Source organism: Humulus lupulus, chromosome 4 (assembly GCF_963169125.1).
Source record: "Humulus lupulus chromosome 4, drHumLupu1.1, whole genome shotgun sequence".
NCBI lineage: Eukaryota > Viridiplantae > Streptophyta > Magnoliopsida > Rosales > Cannabaceae > Humulus > Humulus lupulus.
The window spans coordinates 2,104,908-2,127,171 of NC_084796.1; the positions used below are offsets into that span (position 1 = coordinate 2,104,908).

The 22,264-nt window shown below is 25.7% G+C and overlaps 2 protein-coding genes across 2 annotated transcripts; both read left to right on the forward strand.

Annotated features, from left to right (window-relative positions):
* Positions 1-1,749: 1,749 nt before the first annotated feature.
* On the forward strand, positions 1,750-5,419 carry LOC133829628 (uncharacterized). The gene is made up of 3 exons (XM_062259359.1): positions 1,750-2,386; positions 3,397-3,582; positions 4,251-5,419. Exons 1-3 carry the CDS (start codon positions 1,811-1,813, stop codon positions 4,548-4,550), a joined length of 1,062 nt encoding a protein of 353 aa, XP_062115343.1. The 5' UTR covers positions 1,750-1,810; the 3' UTR covers positions 4,551-5,419.
* Positions 5,420-13,201: 7,782 nt separating this feature from the next.
* On the forward strand, positions 13,202-14,570 carry LOC133828768 (uncharacterized). Its single transcript, XM_062258871.1, has 5 exons — positions 13,202-13,380; positions 13,460-13,675; positions 13,741-13,833; positions 13,916-14,020; positions 14,099-14,570. Exons 2-5 carry the CDS (start codon positions 13,505-13,507, stop codon positions 14,441-14,443), a joined length of 714 nt encoding a protein of 237 aa, XP_062114855.1. The 5' UTR covers positions 13,202-13,380; positions 13,460-13,504; the 3' UTR covers positions 14,444-14,570.
* The last annotated feature ends 7,694 nt before the right edge of the window (positions 14,571-22,264 follow it).

A 22,264-nucleotide genomic window follows, 5' to 3' on the forward strand; every position in this document is an offset into this window, starting at 1 on the left:
CTTGAACCTCACAACTTCAAGAAGCTTATATTATTACTTTCATAATAATCTTATTAAGTGAGATAATCAATCTATACCGTTGAATTAGTATATAATATATATATGATACTTCTATGGTGCATACTTTATGTGTTTCCGGCTCATGAACAGTTATTCGGTTCGATTTTTTTTTTCATGACTGTGATTATTATAGTTATTTAGAGCATCCTGCAAATTTTCAGGAAATTCCGAATAATTTACAGTGCTGAAAACTAGGTTCAAACAGGTTGTTGTACGCATGACTAATTTTTTGTATGCGCGTAGAAAACAACTTGTTTGAACATATTTTTCGGCACTGTAAATTATTCAGAATTTCCTGAAAATTGACAGATACTCTAAATAACTACAATACACACGGTCATAAAAAAAATTGAACTGAATAACTGTTCATGACCCGAAAAGTATGCACGATAAAATGATCCTCTTTATATATATATATATACCTTAGATTAATGCAAGTAAAAAAGATTTATATTAATTGTGTCAATTAGAGATATCAATCTAGGATGAGTCAAATTTCTTCTACAAATTGGTTTTGTTAATTAATTATATTATAATATTAGAAAAATAGTAAAGAGAGAGAGAGAGAGAGAGTAGTACATGTGATGTTGGGATGTTGATATGTGTAATATAATTGATGAGATCTTATATGTTATGGGGTATGATCGATAGAGAAATAAAATAGTAAAAATGTGTGGAATTATTATTAGTGAAAGCGTGCTTACTTTGATATCATCATCATGCTAAACAAAGAGACATTCGGTGTAAAGCAAATCCTCTCTCTCTCTCTCTCTCTCTCTCTCTCTCTCTCTCTATATATATATATATATATATAAAGACTAAACAAAAAGGAAGCTTTTCCCATAATTCTCGGATTAGATTTCGAACTAGCTTTACATATATATATATATATATATATATTTATACTGTACTATATTGCTCTACTCATCTCCTCCAATACATAAGAGTAGAGTACTACTAATTACAAGTATATATATACGTATATAATCCCATATTAATTTCATTAAAAATATATTTACTGATGATTTTAATCTTTAGAATATAAAAAAGATTCTTATTATTATACATTGAACCCTTGTGAAAAATTGATGATCACAAATGAATACATATATATATATATGTATATATATCCATATTTATATTGATCATGCATATACGTACGTCCATACATTAATGGTGAAATCATATGGTCACATAAATATATATACAAAAACTTCGTGAATATGTACCAATACACACGCATATAATAGTAATGATTATATATCTTTCAATCTTTACTACAAAGCAAAGCAGTTTATATAAAATATATATTTATATATTATTATATAAAGTTGTAGTATATATCTATATATTATAGCTAGGAATAGTAGGAAAAAAAAACAAATTTATAAATATTTTGGACAATAACTTTATTTTGATAATTGTCTACAATCTTGTAAAAAATTCTCCAAACCCTATCAAAAAATTCGAAGTACAATTTTGCAAAAAATCATTAAGAGAAAATTATTTTTCAAAATAATAATAAAAAATAAATCCATTTTCACATATTACTCATATGATAACTTACTAAATTAATAATGGCTCATATATATATATATATAATATATATTCCCAAGTAATACTACTCATAATCCCTTTATATATATATATAGCTTTATTCTTCATATATATATAAACCCTCCAAACCCTTCTCTTTCTCTTCATAACATCGAAAATTCTCTCTCTCTCTCTTATAGTAGTGAGTGTGTGCATGGAGAGAATGGACGGTCATGATCATCACCATCATCATGATCATCACCACCATGATCATGATGAAGAACAAGAAGTAGTAGTAGTAGGGTTTCACTCCACATCCTATCCATGCGCATACTACGTTCAAAGCCCCTCCACCGTCTCCCACTCCAACAGCGCGGCCGACCTCCTCCGCAACAACACCGCCCTCAGCAGCACCGCCGACCAAGACTACTTCTCCTCCTCCAACTCCCACCACCACCACAAGAAGATCTCCTACGACGCTCGCAGCCACGAGACGGCTGCGAGCGCCGATCATCAGAAGTACAGTAACAGTGTTGGTGAGAAGCGTCGTCTCATCATCACTGCTACTGCTGATGATCGCGATTGTGGTGAAGATGACGACGACGATGATTATGTTTATTATTATGGCGAGAAAAGAGGGTGGTGGAAGAGGTATTGTTCGTATAGAAACTCCGATCCGAGTGGTTGGATTTGTATACAGATAAGTTGGAGATTTGTGTTGAGTTTGTGTGTTGCCTTGCTTGTTTTCTATATTGCTTCAAGACCACCACCGCCTAAGCTTTCCATTCAGGTATATATATATATAAATATTTATACGGTTATATATATATATATATATGTGTTTGATTATAAATTGTTACATCAATAATAATTACATTCATTTATAAAAGATCACATGCTATAAATGCACATATTATAATCTTAGACTAAGAAAAAAATTAAGTAATCACAACAAAAAATTGTTTAATTAATCACAAACATGGTCATTAATCATCATTATTATAATTTTTAGTCCAAATTTATTATAAACAGTGATAAAATTTATTGTGACTAAAATTATACTTAATCATGACAAACTATAATTTTTTTACTAATACTTTTAGTTATTAACTTCAAATTTTTTAGTAACTATATATGTATATAATGATGTTTTTTAGTCACAAATTTTGCTGTGATGTTTTCTAGTATTATTATTATTATTATTATTATTATTATTATTATTATTATTATTATTATTATTATTATAGCTCAGCTATAAAATTTTGTATAGGCTTCCGGGGATTGAGGGGCCAAATATATCAAAAGCTGAGACAGGAAATTATGAAGGATGATATCCAATTATCATGTTTTATTTTGTGTCTAATCAAATAGTATTTAGACAAAAAAAAAGTGAAAAAAATAAATAAATTAACTCATCGCATCCACTTTTTTTAAAAAGTGGAATCTTGATTCGGAAATATATTTGTTTAATTTATATATCTTTCTATAAATTAATATAGTTTTACCAATTAATCCCGATTTAACTATTTAAAAAAGTTTTGACATCATTTTAAATTAGTTATATAATGTGCCATATATGCTGAAAATGACTAGCATTATACAAAACTAAATGACTCTTTTTTAATTGTTATAATGTTAAGTTTTGTAGTAAATTTTATTAGTAATATGTTCTAATAATTATACTTCACAAATAATTATTCTATACCATGCTATTTTTTTTTTAAATTCCTACAAATTTATGTGGTATATATATATAAATTTATTTCAACTATATATTCTTTCTTTCTTTTTTTTTTTTAGATTGGAAGAGTTGGAGTTTTTGGGCTTGGAGAAGGAGTGGATAGCTCAGGAGTGACAACTAAAATCCTCACTTGCAACTGTTCCCTAAATCTCATCATAGACAACAAATCTAAGCTCTTTGGCCTCCATATTCATCCTCCAACCATCGACATGTCGTTCGAGCGCCTCACCTTCGCATTAGCCCGAGTAATTATTTAAAATCTTGTTTCTCGATTGAGAACAGATCCAGTTACTTTTTCAATACATATTTTAAGAGCTCGATAATTGTCTGACCAATTTAATCATTGATATGGGATGGTTCTGGGCTAAGACGGGCTAGGCCCACACCTAGGATTCCTTAGCCCGAGAGCCCATTTTTAATAGGGTTTATATTTTTTTGGACCCTGTATTTTTTCTGATTACCTGTTTGGACCCTGTGTTTTAAAAAATTCATTTTTAGACCATATATTTTGTAAAATAGTTCAAATATGCCCATAAACTCAATTTTTATGAAGAAAAAATTGAATATAACAATACAGTTTTTAAGCAGAATGATTTTATTTTTGATCTGAATTATTAGTTTAGTGAATGATTTATGATTTCAGTTGAGAAAACTATAACCAAAATCGTGTTTAAGGTTCTATTTGAACCATTTTACAAAACATAAGGTCCAAAAAGTAATTTGACAAAATACAGGGTTCAAACAAGTAATGAGACAAAACACAGGTCTAAAAATGTATAAACCCTTGTTAATACTATAAGTTTTTAGAATACCTTACATTTATTTCTTTCCTAGAACCTAATACCATTCAGCGCTGACCCTGTCATTGATCAGGCAACGAAATCTAACCCTACGTATCGTAATTAAACTGCAGGGTCCAGAGATGTATGCAGAGAGCGGGCGGACAAGGTTCCCGATGTACATAGGAACAAAGAACAAGCCATTGTATGGAGCAGGAAGAGACATGGAGGACTTGTTGGAGTCAGGCCATGGGATGCCATTGTTGATTCGAATGAAGCTCAGTTCTTCCTTCATAGTCATTCCAAGCCTTATCCACCCCAAATACCATCACCAGGCCCATTGTTTGCTGATCCTTCGAAGGCCCTATGATAAGACCCACCGAACCCACTTGTACAATGCTACTTGCACCGTTACACAACATTTGGTCAAATAGACACTTTTCTATTATTGTTTTGTAAAATGACATTTTTTTTATAATTCTTTATAAATAGCACTCTTGATGATGACACACTGAATCTTGAATGCTACGTTACCAAGAATTATAAAAATAAAAGACTATTTTACAAAATAGTGACATTAGGAAAATGCCTATTTTTATACCCATTATTACTCGTGTATATATATATATATATATATGACAACTTTTTATAGGAGTTTTTAAGCCCTACCGATAGGGCTCTCAGTGTTTCTCGACCCGTGAATAGTTTTCGGCGCAACTTTTTTTTATGACCGTGTATATTGTAGCTATTTAGAGCATCCTGCGAATTTTTAGAAAATTTCGAATAGTTTACAGTATCGAAAACTAGGTTCAAACATGTTGTTTTCCACGCACATAAAAAAAATTAGTCACGCGTGCAACAACATATTTGAACCTAGTTTTTGGTACTGTAAACTATTCGGAATTTTCTGAAAATTTACAGGATGCTCTAAATAGCTACAATATACACGGTCATAAAAAAAATCACGCCAAAAACTGTTCACAGATTGTAAACACTGAGAGCCCTACCGGTAGAGCTTAAAGTAAAGCCCCTATAGAAAAATTACCCTATATATATTCACTGTATATGAAAGCAAGAGAATCATGCCAAAGGAAAGGTGTGTGGTGTTTAAACTTATATTATATATATATATATATGTATGTTTATTGTATGTGTTTGTCTTGATAATTATATTATAAGAAGAAATTAAGGTGTAAGGACGTGAAATAATGAGCTTAATCTTTGTTACAAATTCTTTATCTGTACAAATACAACTTGGTCATAGAATATGTAAACGACATGTATAATTTGGTGCTATATATATATTGTCGTTTATTCTCAAAGTAATAAAAGTAAAAGTTGTTCATTTATTTTTCTCAAAACGTCGTTTGTGTGCATAACGACACTTTGTTTTCATATGTTTGTCGTTTTTCTATTATATCGTTATATATATCTTCAATATAAAAAGTATAGATAATGTAAATATTTTGTTTTAATAGTATTTTATTTTTTAACTTTAATAAAATATTTTAAATATTTAACTGAATATACCTTTAAAACTAACATATTTATCAATTATATTAATATAAATTTAAATAGTATAAAATATTATTATTATAATAATTTTTAATATAAGACTATACATATAATAATTATGATAATATAAATATAAATTTAAATTCAAATTCAAATGTTATAAAATATTATTATTATAATAATATATAATACAAGACAAAATATTTAATAATATATTAATATAAATTTAAATTTTATAAATATTATTATGATAATAATATATAATCCTATTTTTTTACTAATTATATTAATAGGAATTCAAATATTATATTATGTTATATTATAAAATATTATTATTATTATTATAATAATATTTAATATAAAATTAGATATTTAGTACTTATATTAATATAAATTTAAACATTATAAAATATTATAATAATATATAATACATAATCTTAATTTTTTTTAAAAAAATTATCATTTATGTTTAAAAAAATTAATATATTATATATATTTTTTAAAAATCGTAAACAGTGTTTTGGTTTAATTTTTCATTTAATATGTTTATGATATTTTTTATATATAATATTGTTTATTTATTTGAAATATTTATATGACAATAATACAAATTCAATAAATATAATTAATAAATTATATAAATTTGGGGTTGTAACTTATCCTTGATCTATTCTTAATATATATTTATATATATATACTTGGTAAAAACAACATGCAATGCATGTTTGTTTAGTTTTAAAGTTGTAAACATTGTATATAATTTTAATAAAAACTGGTTCACTATCTTTTTAAAAATATATATATTTTTATAATCGAATGAATTATAATTCTATATTATATATATATTTATATCAATAATTTTTACATATATGACATCTAAATATAACGTTGACATAGATATATATTTACATGATTACATGACATATATATAAAATAGAATAATATTTAAAAAGAAATTGATAATAGAAATAAAATAAGAATAGAAAGAGTCATAGTGTAGACAGTAGTATATATGCATTAACTATTTTTATATTCTAATATATCTCGCAATGTACTTTGATGAATTTGATGAAGAAAAAAAGCTTCAATCACTTGATAAAAACAAACTATCACACAAATTTATAAGATAAAAAAATAATATGCATGTCTTTATTATTTTTAAATAAATATGATATAATTAGTTAAATTATCATAAAATATCTTATTTTAATTAATTATTGTTTAAATTTATGTTTGTTCCAGTTTTTGAATGTAGCAGTGACAACAAATGATTATATATTATATGTTTAATATAATATTAAGTTTGATTAAATTTTATTTAAGTTATAAAATATATGGTTTTATTATTTTTAAATAATTATCATTATAAAATATCTCAAAAATATCTTATTTTAATTTGTTTAATTATTTATTTATTTAAGTTTAAGTCATGTTTACAATCTACTGTTAAATATAAAAATATTCTGTTAAATATAAGAATATTCCGTTAAAATTAACTGGAAAAAATTAAAAAACCGTTAAAACAAAAAATTTCCGTTATCTACACACTTTTTATATAGAATAGATATATTTATATTAGGGAGGAGAATTCGAACTTGTCCTTTAATAATTTCTACATGAAGCATATTCTTTAAGAGTGGGAATAATAAAATGGTAATAGTATATTCCAAATATATATATAAATTATATTATTTATATTTATTTTTTTAGAATATAAATGACAGGAAGAAAAGTGTGCATAATTCTTTTTAGAAAATAGAAAAATCATTTAAATTTATATGGATTTTCAGTACTATTGGGCCCTGAATTATACATGGATTATCGATTAAGTCCCTGAGTTTTTTTTAAGCAATCAACCCCTTATGTTCATTAAATGGTGTCAATTACGTCATTTTCTTTAACACCATCTAATTTTTAACATAAAAGTTAAAGAAAAAAATTATACTTATATTTAAAATTTAATTAGAATAAAATAATTAATTGAAAAATATTTTAAAAAATAAAAAATTAAATTCAAATGCTTGTCCTTTTTATTGATTTGAAACTTGAATTCAAGTTCCAATATATCATGAACAATTAGTGGATTTGCCCCTGACTTTTGTTATATTGGTACGATTTTGCCTCCTAACTTTTGACGTAATATTATTTTACCCCCTAAGTTTAACACCGTAAAAATTAAATCTTAAAATATTAATTGTTGATGGATATAATAGTCTTTTTACCGTAATTATTTTCTTACTTTCTTCTCAAGTAGATGAACAATCCATTATTATTGATATTTTTTCTTTAAAGCTCTAAATTCATAACAATATAAAAGGAATTTAAGATTATTAGACTTAGGTGATTAGGTCTATCAAGATTGTGTTCGTGATCAAAAGAATGTATTATTGATTAATGTTTAGTTTGCAATTTGGAAATTTTTTGCAACTTTGACTATGGATGCAATTGGGGAGAATACATCAACGAAAAAATCTCGAGGTAAGATTGTATATTTTTCTCTCTCTTGTATTACTTTGTCTTTGTGTTCCTAAAGGATTATGGCGGTGACTGTATAAAATTATAGTATGTACGATTAAAATTATAATAATCCAGATGGTGAGTAATGAATACAAATAGTAGAAATATGTTAGTGGTCAAAAAAGTCAAAAGTTAGTTCTTATGTTTTAGATTATTAGTACTCACGTTGTATTAAATATTGTTAATATTTATGATATTTAGAATGATTTTTTTTCCTTGAATTCATATGAGCAAGTTTTGATGTATTATTTTATTATTTGATTGATATGGTATTTATGTGATTGTGAAATAATTATATTTAATAAAATTTAATTTAATTTAGAATCGACTAAATTGTTTTTATTTAAACAGAAAAGAAGTTTATAAAAATGAAGATACATCATGGGGGTGAGTTGAAGAAAATTAAGTGATTGTGATCCTAATATTCTCAGTATTGTACTTAATAAAATTCGTATTAGCAAAGGATTGGAGAGAGATTGTCAATTTTGGTACTATGTTTAATAATAGTATGCAAATAACTATGGTAAAAAGACTATTATATCCATTAACAACTAATATTTTTGGGTTAATTTTAACAATGTTAAATTTAGGGGGCAAAACAATACTTACTTTGTCATTTAGGGGGCAAAATAATACTACTTCAAAAGTCGGGGGCAAATCCACTAATTGTTCATATATCATTGATATGGGAATGACGATCGATGTTGTGGGGTTGTCTTTCTCTGCATTAATATATGGGTTTAGCTTTTGATTGTTTGGGAAATGGGAATGGAGAATGACACTAAAGGTTCGATCAAGGAAATATGTATATATTTACCGCTGCATTTGAAAAGACAAGTAGTTTAAAATTCAAGGTTTCATCATCAAGCTAGTGTCAAGCTGAAAGCTTGAAACTATATACTTTTTGAAATAAGATTTGAGATGATATGACAATGGCGGACCTAGAAATTTTCTTCTCCGAGGGCGAGAATTTAAAAAAAAAAATAGAAAGAACATAAATATAAAAATATACATAAAATAATTATTGCAAAAATTAGAAGAATATAAATGTAAAAAATATATATAAAAAGGATTAAATTGCAAAATTTAAGGGATATAAATGTCAAGATATATAAAAAGGACTAAATTGCAAATAATATATGGCCAAGTTTTTTTTGACTGAGGAATAAATAGTTTGGCAAATAATTGATTAAAAGCATCCATTTATGAGATGTTTTCAGAAAGTTGATTTTTATCATTTTCTCTTGTCTTGCTACTGCAATTCATTGTTTTTTTTATTAAAAATATTTGTATTTAGTTTTTTATTTTTGAATTAATTATTTTATTCTAATTAAATATTAAATACAAATATAATTTTTTTTCTTAATTAACTTTTCTGTTAAAAAATAGATGGTGTTAAAGAAAAGGATGTAACTGACACCATTTAATGAACACGAGTGGTTGATTGCCTAAAAAGAAAATTTAGGGACTCAATTGACAAAATATGTATAAGTTAGGGGGCAATAGTGCTAAAAACCCAATTTGTAATAATAGGTTGGGTGCTTTTATAAAACAATATTAATATAGACAGTTAATTAAAAAAACAATATAGGCGTGTGGAGTTCCCACTTTGCATTATAATTAGCTTTGTACAAGTTCCTAATCATAATCAATCAATTGACCTAATAACTTACCTAATTTGGATTTCTAATTAATTTCCACTTAATAACTAAAGTTTTCATTAATATAAAATATGTACACACTACAAAAAAAACGTCCTATACCGAGAACATAGTACCGAGTACAAGTTCTCGGTATAGATCTTTTACACACCTGCCTCCTTCACGCGGTTCTTTTCATTCTAGTATGTGTACCGATGACCCTATACCGAGAACATATTCTCGGTATAGGGTCTTTACCGAGGTCTTTACCGAGGACGTGTACTCGGTATAGATAATTCAGACTCCCGCCTTTTTTACGCGGTTATTTCATTTTAGTTTGTGTACCGAGGACCCTATACCGAGAACATGTTCTCGGTATAGGGTCTTTATAATCTTCATCTTCCCCAAACAGAGAGCTCATTTCTCTGAAACGGAAAACCTTCAAACCCCGTTTTCTCCGCCCCCCATTTCTGTTTTGCTGGATTTCGGCCCCCACAAACTTTGTTTTTGGTCAAATTTTCCCTTCCAAAGGTGATTTATGTGGCTATAAGGCTTATTGAGGTAATGATTTACAAATATTTCAGTTTTTTTTTTTTTGTATAAATTGTTAAATTTTTTTTCAGTTTTGATTTTTTATAATGAGTTTTTCGTGGTATTTTTTCAGGTTTTGCATTGTATACCAGCGGTTTTAGAGGTATTTCACATTTTCTTTGTAATTTTTTGGTTTTATTTATATTTTTTGCATAAATATATTTAGGGTTTTATTTATAATTTGTTTAATATTGTTAATATATTGTTATTTGTTATATTATATATATAATTTCTGATTATGTAATTAAAATAGGTAAAAATAATAATTTGTGATGAAAATTAGTTAAAAATTTAGTGATATCAAATTTAGAGGAAATAATATATTGTGTAGTATTTTTGTAAAATACATATATAGTTTTAAGATTTAGTTAGTTTAATCCTATAATAAATAATTAATTTATTAGTATGAAAATTTATTAATTTAATAATTTATTTTTTAGGTATATAATTTGACTTTTAGTTATAAATATATGTTTATATGAAAATTTAATATTTGATTGTTTGTTTTTAAGATTGAGTTAAATAATTTTAGTTTTAGATTATTAGATTTGGTTAATAAATTTTGATTATTAGAGTGAGTTTTGTTTATTTAATTTGAATTTTGTTGTTGTTGTTAATTTTTTTATTCTTAGTGTTGATGAATATTGATGCTTTGTTTTTGTTGTTAATTTTTAGTAGAATTATGATATTTTAAATAGAAAATTGAATAATTAATAAAATTTAGAGTAATAATTATAAATTATATAGTCATTTACAATGTATTTGTATTACTTTGTGTATGTTCTGCGACTGGATATTTTTTTATGTATTATTTGCAGGTTTTTAAATTTTGGGATATATGAAAATACAGCCGTTATGCTGCCCAATTTTTTTTAGAATTAAAAATACTCAATAAAATTTATAATTTAAGAAATAGTGAATTGATAAGTTGTATAATATATTTTTAATCATGATTAAATCAAATTAGCAATAACATTATGTAACCAAATTTTAATAAAAATAAACATTAATCCTGAAATTTTATTTAAATAAGTAATAAATCTTAAAGTAATTCTAACGATTTATTCATTTTATATATATATATTTATGAAATTGTATAATGATATTTTGTAATTTTTGTTTGAAGGTTGGGTATTCGGTTTTTGTTGGACTAAAGAGATTGCTAGCAAGATATTGAAGGCATTGGTAAGTTTTTTTTTAATTTTTCTGTATTTTTTTAATTTTTTTTTTCAATTTTTGAATAATTTATGTTTTTTTATATAAATAATATAATATTAATTTTAATAAAAATATGAAATTATTATATTAGATAGAATGTATTTATTTTTAGGTTTTTCAAAATATGTATTAGTAAAAATGATATTAGGAATTGGAAAATTGTTATATGATTGATTAGTATTTTTTTTAAATTAAATTCTATGTTGTTTTGGTGAATTTTATGTGTATTAAACATATTAGTAAACATATTTAATATTTTTTTAGAATTGTAAAATTTAGAGATATTGTGAATATTAGTAGAAGTACTCAATAAAATTTCTAATTTAATAAATAGTGAATTGATAAGTAAAATAATATATTTTAAAATTAAGATTAAAAAAATTAACATTAACATTATGCAACTAAATTTTAATAAAAATAAACATTAATTAAATAATTTAAGTAATAATTAAATCCTAAAGTAGTTAAATAAATTTTAAACAAATCTTAGAATTTTTTTTTAAATTAATCAAACTATTCAATAAAGCATAAGTAAAATATGTAATTTAATAAATACTAAATTAATATGTAAAAAAATAATATGTGTTAGTTCTGATTAAATAAAATTAACAAATATATTATTAGAAAACCATTATTAAAATTAAAATTAAAATTAAAATTAAAATTAAAATTAAAAAAATTAAATTTAATATTTGTTAGTTTTAATCATTATTAAAATTAAAATTAAAAAAATATGTTTTTAATATTATTTGTTAGTTGTTTTTAATTTTTCTGTATTTTTTTTAATATTTTTTTTCAATTTTTGAATAATTTATGTTTTTTATATAAATAATATATTTTAAAATTAAGAATAAAAAAAATTAACATTAACATTATGCAACTAAATTTTAATAAAAATAAAAATTAATCCTAAAGTAGTTAAATAAATTTTAAACAAATTTTAGAAATTTTGTTTAAATTAATCAAACTATTCAATAAAGCATAAGTAAAATATGTAATTTAATAAATACTAAATTAATATGTCAAATTTAAATAAGTTTAATAATATTTACACTGAAATATATTATAGTTAGATATCATAAAACAACATAATTAACTTCAAAAAGCATAAGACATTAAAAAAAACATATTTAATTATATTTGCTTTTTTCTTTGGTAATAAGAAATTATTACCAAAGATATAATAGTATTATTATCACATAGTGATAATATTATATTTTTTTAGTGTTCATCACAAGAAGCCTTAGACCCGTTTAGAGAGGGTGAGTCATTGAAGACTCTTACATTTGCCTCTCTCTGAATTAGGACACACACAAATTGATTGTAAGTTTGATGATTAGTGTTCCGTGCAGTGCTACATTCATACAATGTCGATCGACAAGAGTTGGATTAATTTGACAGATCGATTATCCGATGAGTATGAGGCTGGTGTGATGGATTTTCTCCAGAGAGCCCGGCAGTGCGTTGACTCAAGGGGATTGGTGAAATGTCCGTGTAGGAAGTGTGTCAACGTTGAATTTCAGACGATTGATGTATTAGAAAATCATCTTTTTGTAAATGGTTTTCTACGGGATTGAACACGCGGGAAAAGAGGGAACAGTTGGGGCGTCCTCTCCCTCTCGAGTGGGATGTGCGGGGGAGAACATATAAAGAGATCGGAGAGTACAGCTCAAATTTCTCAAGAGAGCTCGGATTACTTGTTCGACAGTACACAGATCCGGACTGTCCTCAATGGTCAAAAGTACCAAATGCCTCGAAAGAAAGAATACTTGCACATTTGGAAGTAAGTAGTTTATGTATTTTTATGTTAATTCTCATTTTATGTTATATATGATATTTACTAATAAATGTTTGTAAATTAGGATGATTTGTTTGATATTGGGCGTACTAGATATGGAGAAGGGCATATGCCTGGGATCTTGAGAGGCATTGATACTTCGTGTGCTAAAAAGTATTCTGACTGGAAGTACGATATTAAAGAGCACTTAACGATTAATGGGCCACAAAATCGTTATGGTGGTTGCACGGATACGCAGTGGCAAAAAGCAATTGATTTTTTCCGTCGCCCAGAAATTACGGTATTAATTTCTTGCTAAACTTAACTATCTTAATTAAATATATTACTAACGATAACTTTTTGCAGAAACGTTCTGTGGTCAACAAGGAAAATAGAAAGAAATTGAAAGAGCTTAGCTATGGAGGTTCTCAGTCAATCCCAGCCTTACGCTATAAAAAGGTTAGTTAATTAATTATTTTTTAGTTTATTTTTCTTATTTACGTTTAATTATTAATTTTATAAAAATATATGTACGTGACAGCGCAATTTAGAGACTGGGCAACTTGAGTCCATCCCGGATAGCTGGATGGATACTCACCATAAATCAGGCACAGGGTGGGTGACAGAGACAGCAAAAAATACTTGGGTACGTTAAGTTTTTTTAAACATTTTTCAAATTTTTAATTGTTTCAAAATTTTAATTACATTATACATTGTATCACAGGAGGAATTGCGTGCATACCGCGACACACAGCAGACACAGGCAACTGATACTGAGAGTTCCACACCAGTTTCGAGTGCGCCTGAAGATGAAGACATATCTTTGGTACAAAATGTCTTCGGAAAACGACGGGGCCACCAGAAAGGATATGGACGTATCCTTAACATAAGGGACCGAACTCCATTTGATTTTCGTCCTTCACAAACTAGAGATGAAGAGTTGTCTGAGATGAGAGAGCGTCTTCGACAGTTAGAGGAGCATGTCCGGACTCATTGTATCACCCCGGGATCTCAATCTGCCCCACCACCACCACCCGATGATCCTGATGTTGGAGCACCGACTCAGTAGGACTTATGTATGAATTTTATTACAATTGACTATTACATTATCATGTTTAAGACAAGTCTTTATTTTAATTCAACGAATACACTCTTATGTTTTTATTTATATCTTTAATATAAGTGTTTTAATTTTATTCTATTTTCTTATATTTAATTCAAAATAAATAAATAAATAAATAAGGGAATAACAAATATAAAAAAAAAATTGGGGACAAGTCTATACCGAGGACATTGTCCTCGGTATATACCACCAAGATGTCGGTATATACCAGTACGATGAGAAATTGAGGTTTGTTGTACCGAGGACATTTGTCACTTTCTACCGAGGACATTATCCTCGGTAAAACGTATACCGAGAACATTTTGAATGTCGTCGGTAGACGTTTTGTTTTACCGACGCGGCTGTACCGACAATTTTATACCGACGACATTGTCTCGGTATAAGATATACCGAGGACATTTCGGCTTATACCGAGGACATTTGTTCTCGGTATAGGCCCTGATTTTTGTAGTGACAGTAGCTTTGATTGAACCACCCTATGACACTACCCATATATATACATATATTTATAGTATATATATACTATAATTTGTTACACTATAATTTATATATATATGTATGGCACACAATAATTTTGAAAGGCGATTCTGCTTTTATTAATCTATACTCTTTTTAATTTGATTGTGTGTGAAGCTTATTAATTATATAAATAGCGGTGCCAACAGATCTATATATATATATATATAAATAGAGAATTTAATTAAGGGGGAAAACAAATTATTTAATTAATTAACATTATATATGATCATGAGTGATTGAATCAACATAATATATAGTATAATAAGCTCTCAAAAACCATTTTTCAAAAGGGAATTTATATGTCAATATATATACATGGCTACTTTTAATTAGTTTTATGGTATTAATTAACAAATTATTTAATAATTAATTAATAAAAGTTAAAAGTATAATATTAATGTAGGTATTTGTAAAATTAACATGTTGGAGACAAATCATTTTTATTCAATTATTGAAAGAAAAAAACAAAGGAAAAACATTGATCAAATGAAGCCTATAACAATATATTTTGATGGAGAACTTCTTCTAATTAAGATTTTCTTGAATAATTAACTCTAGATTCCATACAATATTTCATCTTATATATAAATAATTAAGAAACTTTATATTTAACAAAGGACATACATTAAATTCAAATGAAACTCCATATTTTAGCAAAATAACACAAAAATGACCAAATACATGCATTTTCTTCCATAATTCATTATTGTTTCTTTACATTAATATTAGCATAATAAATATACTTATGCATGCACATATATATTCAATGACGGAGCTAGGGGAACTGGGGTCCACAATAAAATTCATGAAAAAAATTATACATTTATATATTTTGTATGTATATTAATATAATCTTTATTTAAAAAAAAATTGGTCCATCTATGTTTTAGTTCTAGCTCCGTCACTATCGATTTTGCTCTATTAGAAAATGTATTTTGTTCACATCACAACCATCGAATTAATGGTTAGATTGATTGGATAATTATTAATTATAAAAACTCTAAATACTTCAAACCAAGCTCAAAAGCTTTAATTAATGTAAACACTACATAATATAAGTATGCAACAAATGCATTTCATTTTTACAAAAACAATGACAAAATCCAATACCTCTATAAATATATATATATCTTCTATATAAAAAGTGTATAGATAACGAAAATTCTTGATTTTAACGGTTTTTTATTTTATTTTTTTCAGTTAACTTAAACAGAATATTCTTATATTTAACAGTAGATTGTAAACATTACTTATACTTAAATAAAATTAAATAAACAAACAAATTAAAATAGGATATTTCTTAGATATTTTACCATGATAATTATTTAAAAATAATAAAATCATACACTTTATAACTTAAATAAAATTTAATTAAACTTAATATTCTATTAAATATATAATATATAATCTTTTTTTGTCACTGTCAAATTCAAAAACTAGAACAAACATGAACTTAAACAACAATAAATAAATAAATTAATTAAAATATGATATTTTAAAGATATTTTATGATAATTTAAATAATTAAATCATATTTATTTAAAATAATAAATGCATGCATATCATTTTTTTTATATTATAAATTTGTGTGATAGTTTGTTTTTTATTAAGTGATTGTAGCTTTTTTTCATCAAATTCACCAAAGGACATTGCGAGATATATTAGAAACTAAAAATAGTTGATGCATAAATACTATTGTCTATACTATGACTTTTTCTATTCCTATTTTATTTCTATTATTAATTTTTTTAAATATATTATTGCATTTTACATATATGTCATGTAGTCATGTAAATATATATTTATGTCAACATTGTGTTTAAATATCATATATGTAGAGATTATTGATATAAATATTTATATATACTATAGAACTATAATTCATTCTATTGTATATATATATTTAAAAAAAATAACAGTGAACCGGTTTTTATTAAAATTATAGACAATATTTACAACTTTAAAATTAAACAAACGTGTATTGAATTTTGTTTTTACCTAATATATATATAGATACTGTAAACTATATATGAATTTTCTAAAAATTTGCAAAATGCTCTAAACAATTACAATATACACGGTCATAAAAAAAATCGTGTCGAAAACTATTCACGAGTTTAGAATACTGAGAGCCCCACTGATAGAGTTTAAAGTGAAGCTCATATATATATATATATATGCATTGGTAAACAACAATAAATACTACGTGCGGTTCTTTCTTTTTTGGAAAGGCATTATTCCTTCTATTTTAATTGCAACATATTTATATACATATATATATATATATGCATAATATTGTATTTATATATATTATTTGAATTGTGCGGTTGTCCTTTGATTATGAGTGTGTTAATTTATAGTAGTGGACAGTTTTTCTTGATGATCAATAATGGCATTTTAATCTACATGTAGTGTGGTCATTTTCACTAACATCTCCATCAGCACCCCCAAATTAAGTTAATTTAAAAAAAAATTATTTATTTTATTGACAAAATATATAATTGGGAGGAATTTGAGATAGATTTAATTATAATGATTATGTGTGCCACTCTTGTTGTTTAGTGTCTTTAATGGTTATGGTGTTGATTAATTATGTATATATATATGTTCTATCTGCCTAATCTAATCTTCTCTTCTTTGGTTTTGTTTGGATTTCTTATTTAATTTATATATACATTAAATTATACATTCATGTTAGAAATTAATTTATATGTATGATAGTTATTTATATATATATACACACACAATCTCTATATATTTATAATGCCATGCATACATATTTAATTAGGTTGGTAATAAATTACAGATTTTTTATTTTGACAATTCTGAAACAAATCTCCTAATCATGTCTTAGTTAAAACTAGTGTATTTTTCACCTAATTTTATGCACTTAAAATTAACATAGATTTATTGATTAAAATTTGTTTGAACAATCTAGCTAATCATTGATTAAATAGACAGAATTTATTCTTGAGCAAGAAGAAATCCAAATTTTCTACCATATATATATATATATAATTTCTTATATAGTGTTCAATTAATATCTCATCAATTTTAGTATAGCTATACTATGAAGAGTACTGCTATTATGATATAATCTTAAGATATTATTATTTCTACAACTTAATAATTTATAATTGGATCACTTACTTTGCCTTATAATTTGTCAATGATTCATAATATAATTGTTGATTAAATATTTGAGCACATAAAAATAAGTGATAAAATTATAATAATTTATAATAATAATAATAATAATAATAATAATAGTGGTTGTTGGGGGATTTTGGTAATACTAAATAGCAGAGCACTCGAGTATAAGATTCTGAGCACTCAAATGAAATAACAAAGACTCAATCTAAATTGCAAGAGAATATAAATAACACTGAAAATTGCATGTTCACTTATTTATAGACTCGTAGGTATTGGAGTGTGGTGTCCAACATAGAATACGTGTAAGAATATTGAGTCATTAATAAGAATATGGATAACTCCACTAATCATTAATTGGTTTTTAGATGGAGCCTCATTATTCTTGTCATGGTATCATGAGCTACTTCATTTGCAGTCATTCGATCCACACCGATTCTTGTCATGGTTTTTAGATGGAGCCTCATTATTCTTGTCATGGTCTCACATAGAATATTGAGCCATTAATAAGGACATGAATAACTCCACTAATCACCAATTAGTTTTTAGATGGAGCCTCGTGATTCTTATCAATAGGTGAATGTTACAAGACTTCTAATTATTAAGATATAGTTGTTGCAAATGTTAAATCAACCAATAAATGAATTGTTACATGGTAACATTTGTGTTATTAAGTCTAATTAAATTCTTAATTAAGTCTAATTGAGTTGTTGGCCGCAACCGAAGAGTGCTCTTATGGCCCGATAGTAATTTCATACGCGCCTACATGTTTGCTAAGTTAAACAGATTGCATCTCTCCCAGAAAGCAGGTAGCATACGAGCTTGCTCTTTTGAGAATCGCGAGGTTGTTCTCACAGATTGAATGGTGTTTAGCAGCTCGAGAATTAATTAGTAGAATTAGTAGGGATTAATATGATGTATAAGATGGCGCACTATATATATATATAAATATATCATTTTATAGACTATACTTTTCTTCTAAGCAAATCTTGTTGTTTATTTTAATCTCAAATGTCCAATAATAACTTACAATTCTAAGATTTTCAAACGACAAGAGTAGTGCGATCAACTTTTGCAAAACATTAAATTAATAAATAAAAATTGTGAGATTTAGGAAGTGATAACGTTATACATATATATTATATTATATATATAACTACATATTATTATATGATCACTGAATTAACAAAAGGATTAAGTGCATGCATGATATATATAAATATTTACATATATATATGCATTTTGCCAACTTGTCATAGTGGAACAATTAATTATATTACAATCGAAGAAATCCTATTAAAAAAATATATTATCGTAATAGAAAGATTAAGCACACAACAACAATGGTGGTTAGGGCAATTGAGATCAATTATAATTTTTAATTTAATTAAAAAAAAAAAAAGACTGCATATGATATGATTACTAATCAAGCTAGCTAGTATGCACTTATCATATCATATATTATATGCATATATATAATATAATAACCACATTTTTTAAAGAAGACTGTATATATATATATATATACAGTGTACAAAGTCACAAAGCAACGACATGTGTATATACATGTATATATATACAGTAAAATTAATGACCTAAAAAGCTCCATTATAATTCAACATATTTCTTTATCATTGGAACTCTTTTCTTGTGAACTTATTTAAGTCGATGACTTTTTGGCCGTACAAGAATATGAGTCGACGAATTAGATATAGACATATATATATATATATAAACATATAATAAAAGTGGGAAAAGTGTGAAAAGTGATATGTATATGTATATATGAGGGAGTGGAAATGTTGTTGTTGATTAACAATGATAATAATTAGGGTTTTGATTGTAGTGAAGAGATGTAGCATTTGTGGTTTCCACGCGAAAGTGGAATTTATCTTCTTAGTTTAATTCACCCATGCGTGACTATATCGTGGCTTCCACACGAAATTCTTATTATAATCTAGCTATATATATATATATATATAAATATGAGTATTTCTATGGTTGGAGCTAGAAATAGAGGTGTATCGGTGCATCACTCTTTGTGTTTTCCTACCGTGAATAATTTTCGGTGCGATTTTTTTTTATGAACGTGTATATTGTAGTTATTTAGATCTTCCTACAAATTTTTCAGAAAATTTCGAAAATTTACTGTGCCGAAAACTAGGTTCAAATATGTTGTTTTCCACGGGTATAAAAAAATTAATCACGAGTGTAATGACTTATTTGGAACCTTATTTTCGGCACCGTAAACCATTCAAAATTTTCTAAAAATTTGCAAGATGTTTTAAATAACTACAATATACATTATTACACATGGTTATAAATATGTAAATATATATTTTGAAAAGATATCCTATATGTTTTTATTATATCATTATTACACATTTCATTCGTCCTCTATCTTTCTCATCATGCATCAACGTCTTCTCATTCTTTTCGGTCCCAAAAATAATGAACCACTTCTAGAAGCGTATATATTTATATATATATATATATATAAATATACATAATGGGTTAAAAATAAAATTTTCAAGAATATTAGTTTGATAAAATAATATGTCGATAATACATATTAAGATCGATAAAGGATATTTTCCGGAAATATAAATACAAAAGTACTAATCACAAATTATGTTTTCACAAAAAAATATATGGCTAAAAGTACTAATCACAAAAATTATAATTATAATTTAGTTATAATTTATTTTATTATTATGGATTCCTTGGAAAAATGACCTATTTTTTAAAGTTATTTTGTACTCTAGTTTAGTTTTAATAATTTTTTGCAAAATTGTCTCTCATAATTTAAACAGCTAGTTGAAAATTCAGACAGGTGGTCGAAAAATTTTAGACAGTTGGTCGAAAAATTTAGACAATTTGTCAAATTTTAGACAGATGTCATTTTGTAAAAAAATTATCAAAAGTAGGCCAGAGTGCAAAATCACTTAAAAAAAAAAGATCATTTTCACCAATTTCTCTATATATAATAATTTTTAGTTTAGTCCCTTGGCAAAATGACATTTTTTTAAAGTCATTTCGCATTCTAGCCTAATTTTAATAATTCTTTGCAAAATGGTATCTCATAATTTAGACAGCTAGTCGAAAATTTAGACAAGTGGTTGAAAAATTCAAACAGTCAGTCGAAAATTTTAGACAGCTGATCAAAAAATTTAGACAATTGGTCGAATTTTAGACAGAGTCAATTTTGCAAAAAATTATCAAAAGTAGACTAGAGTGCAAAATCACTTAAAAAAAATGTCATTTTCACTAATTTCTCTACAAATAATTTATTGTTATGACTATATAAAAGAATATTTTAGACACAAAAAAATTTATAAATGGACTCACATCACTAAAGGGTTATTTTTCTTAGTGAATTTTATAATAGATACAAAATATTATATAGATTTAGCTATTTTACAAACTTTTTGAATATATATATCATAAAAAAAATTTGATGAAATTGACATATTTTTTTAAGTGACTTTGCACTCTCACCTATTTTGATAATTTTTTGCAAAATAGCTTCTGTCTAAAATTCGACCAATTACCTAAATTTTTTGACCAGCTATCTAAAATTTTCGACTGACTGTTTGAATTTTTCGACCACCTCTCTAAATTTTCGATTAGCTATCTAAATTATGAGAGACAATTTTGTAAAGAATTATTAAAACTAGGCTAGAGTGCAAAATAATTTTAAAAAATAGGTCATTCTGCCAAAGAACCCTAAAAAAATGATTAGAAAAATTAATTGGTATTGGATTTTATTCTATATATAAATATATAAGTAATTATATGAGAATATGAGAAAGGTAAGTTATGTACGTACACTATAGACTATGAATGGTAATCGAAATTAAAATAAAATTAGGTATATATATAATAAGAAGATTCTTAAATGAATAATGAGAATATTTTGTCATAAAAAATAAATAAAGACTAATGAGAATATGATATGCATTAATTACTCAACGTTAAATATGCTTTTAGTGACTTTATAAGTGTAAAATATTAGATTAGAGAGCAAAGCAAAACCGCAATTATAAGGGCCTATTGAATTGTTGTTTCATGCAAAAACACTAGAGACTTTTTGGCCCT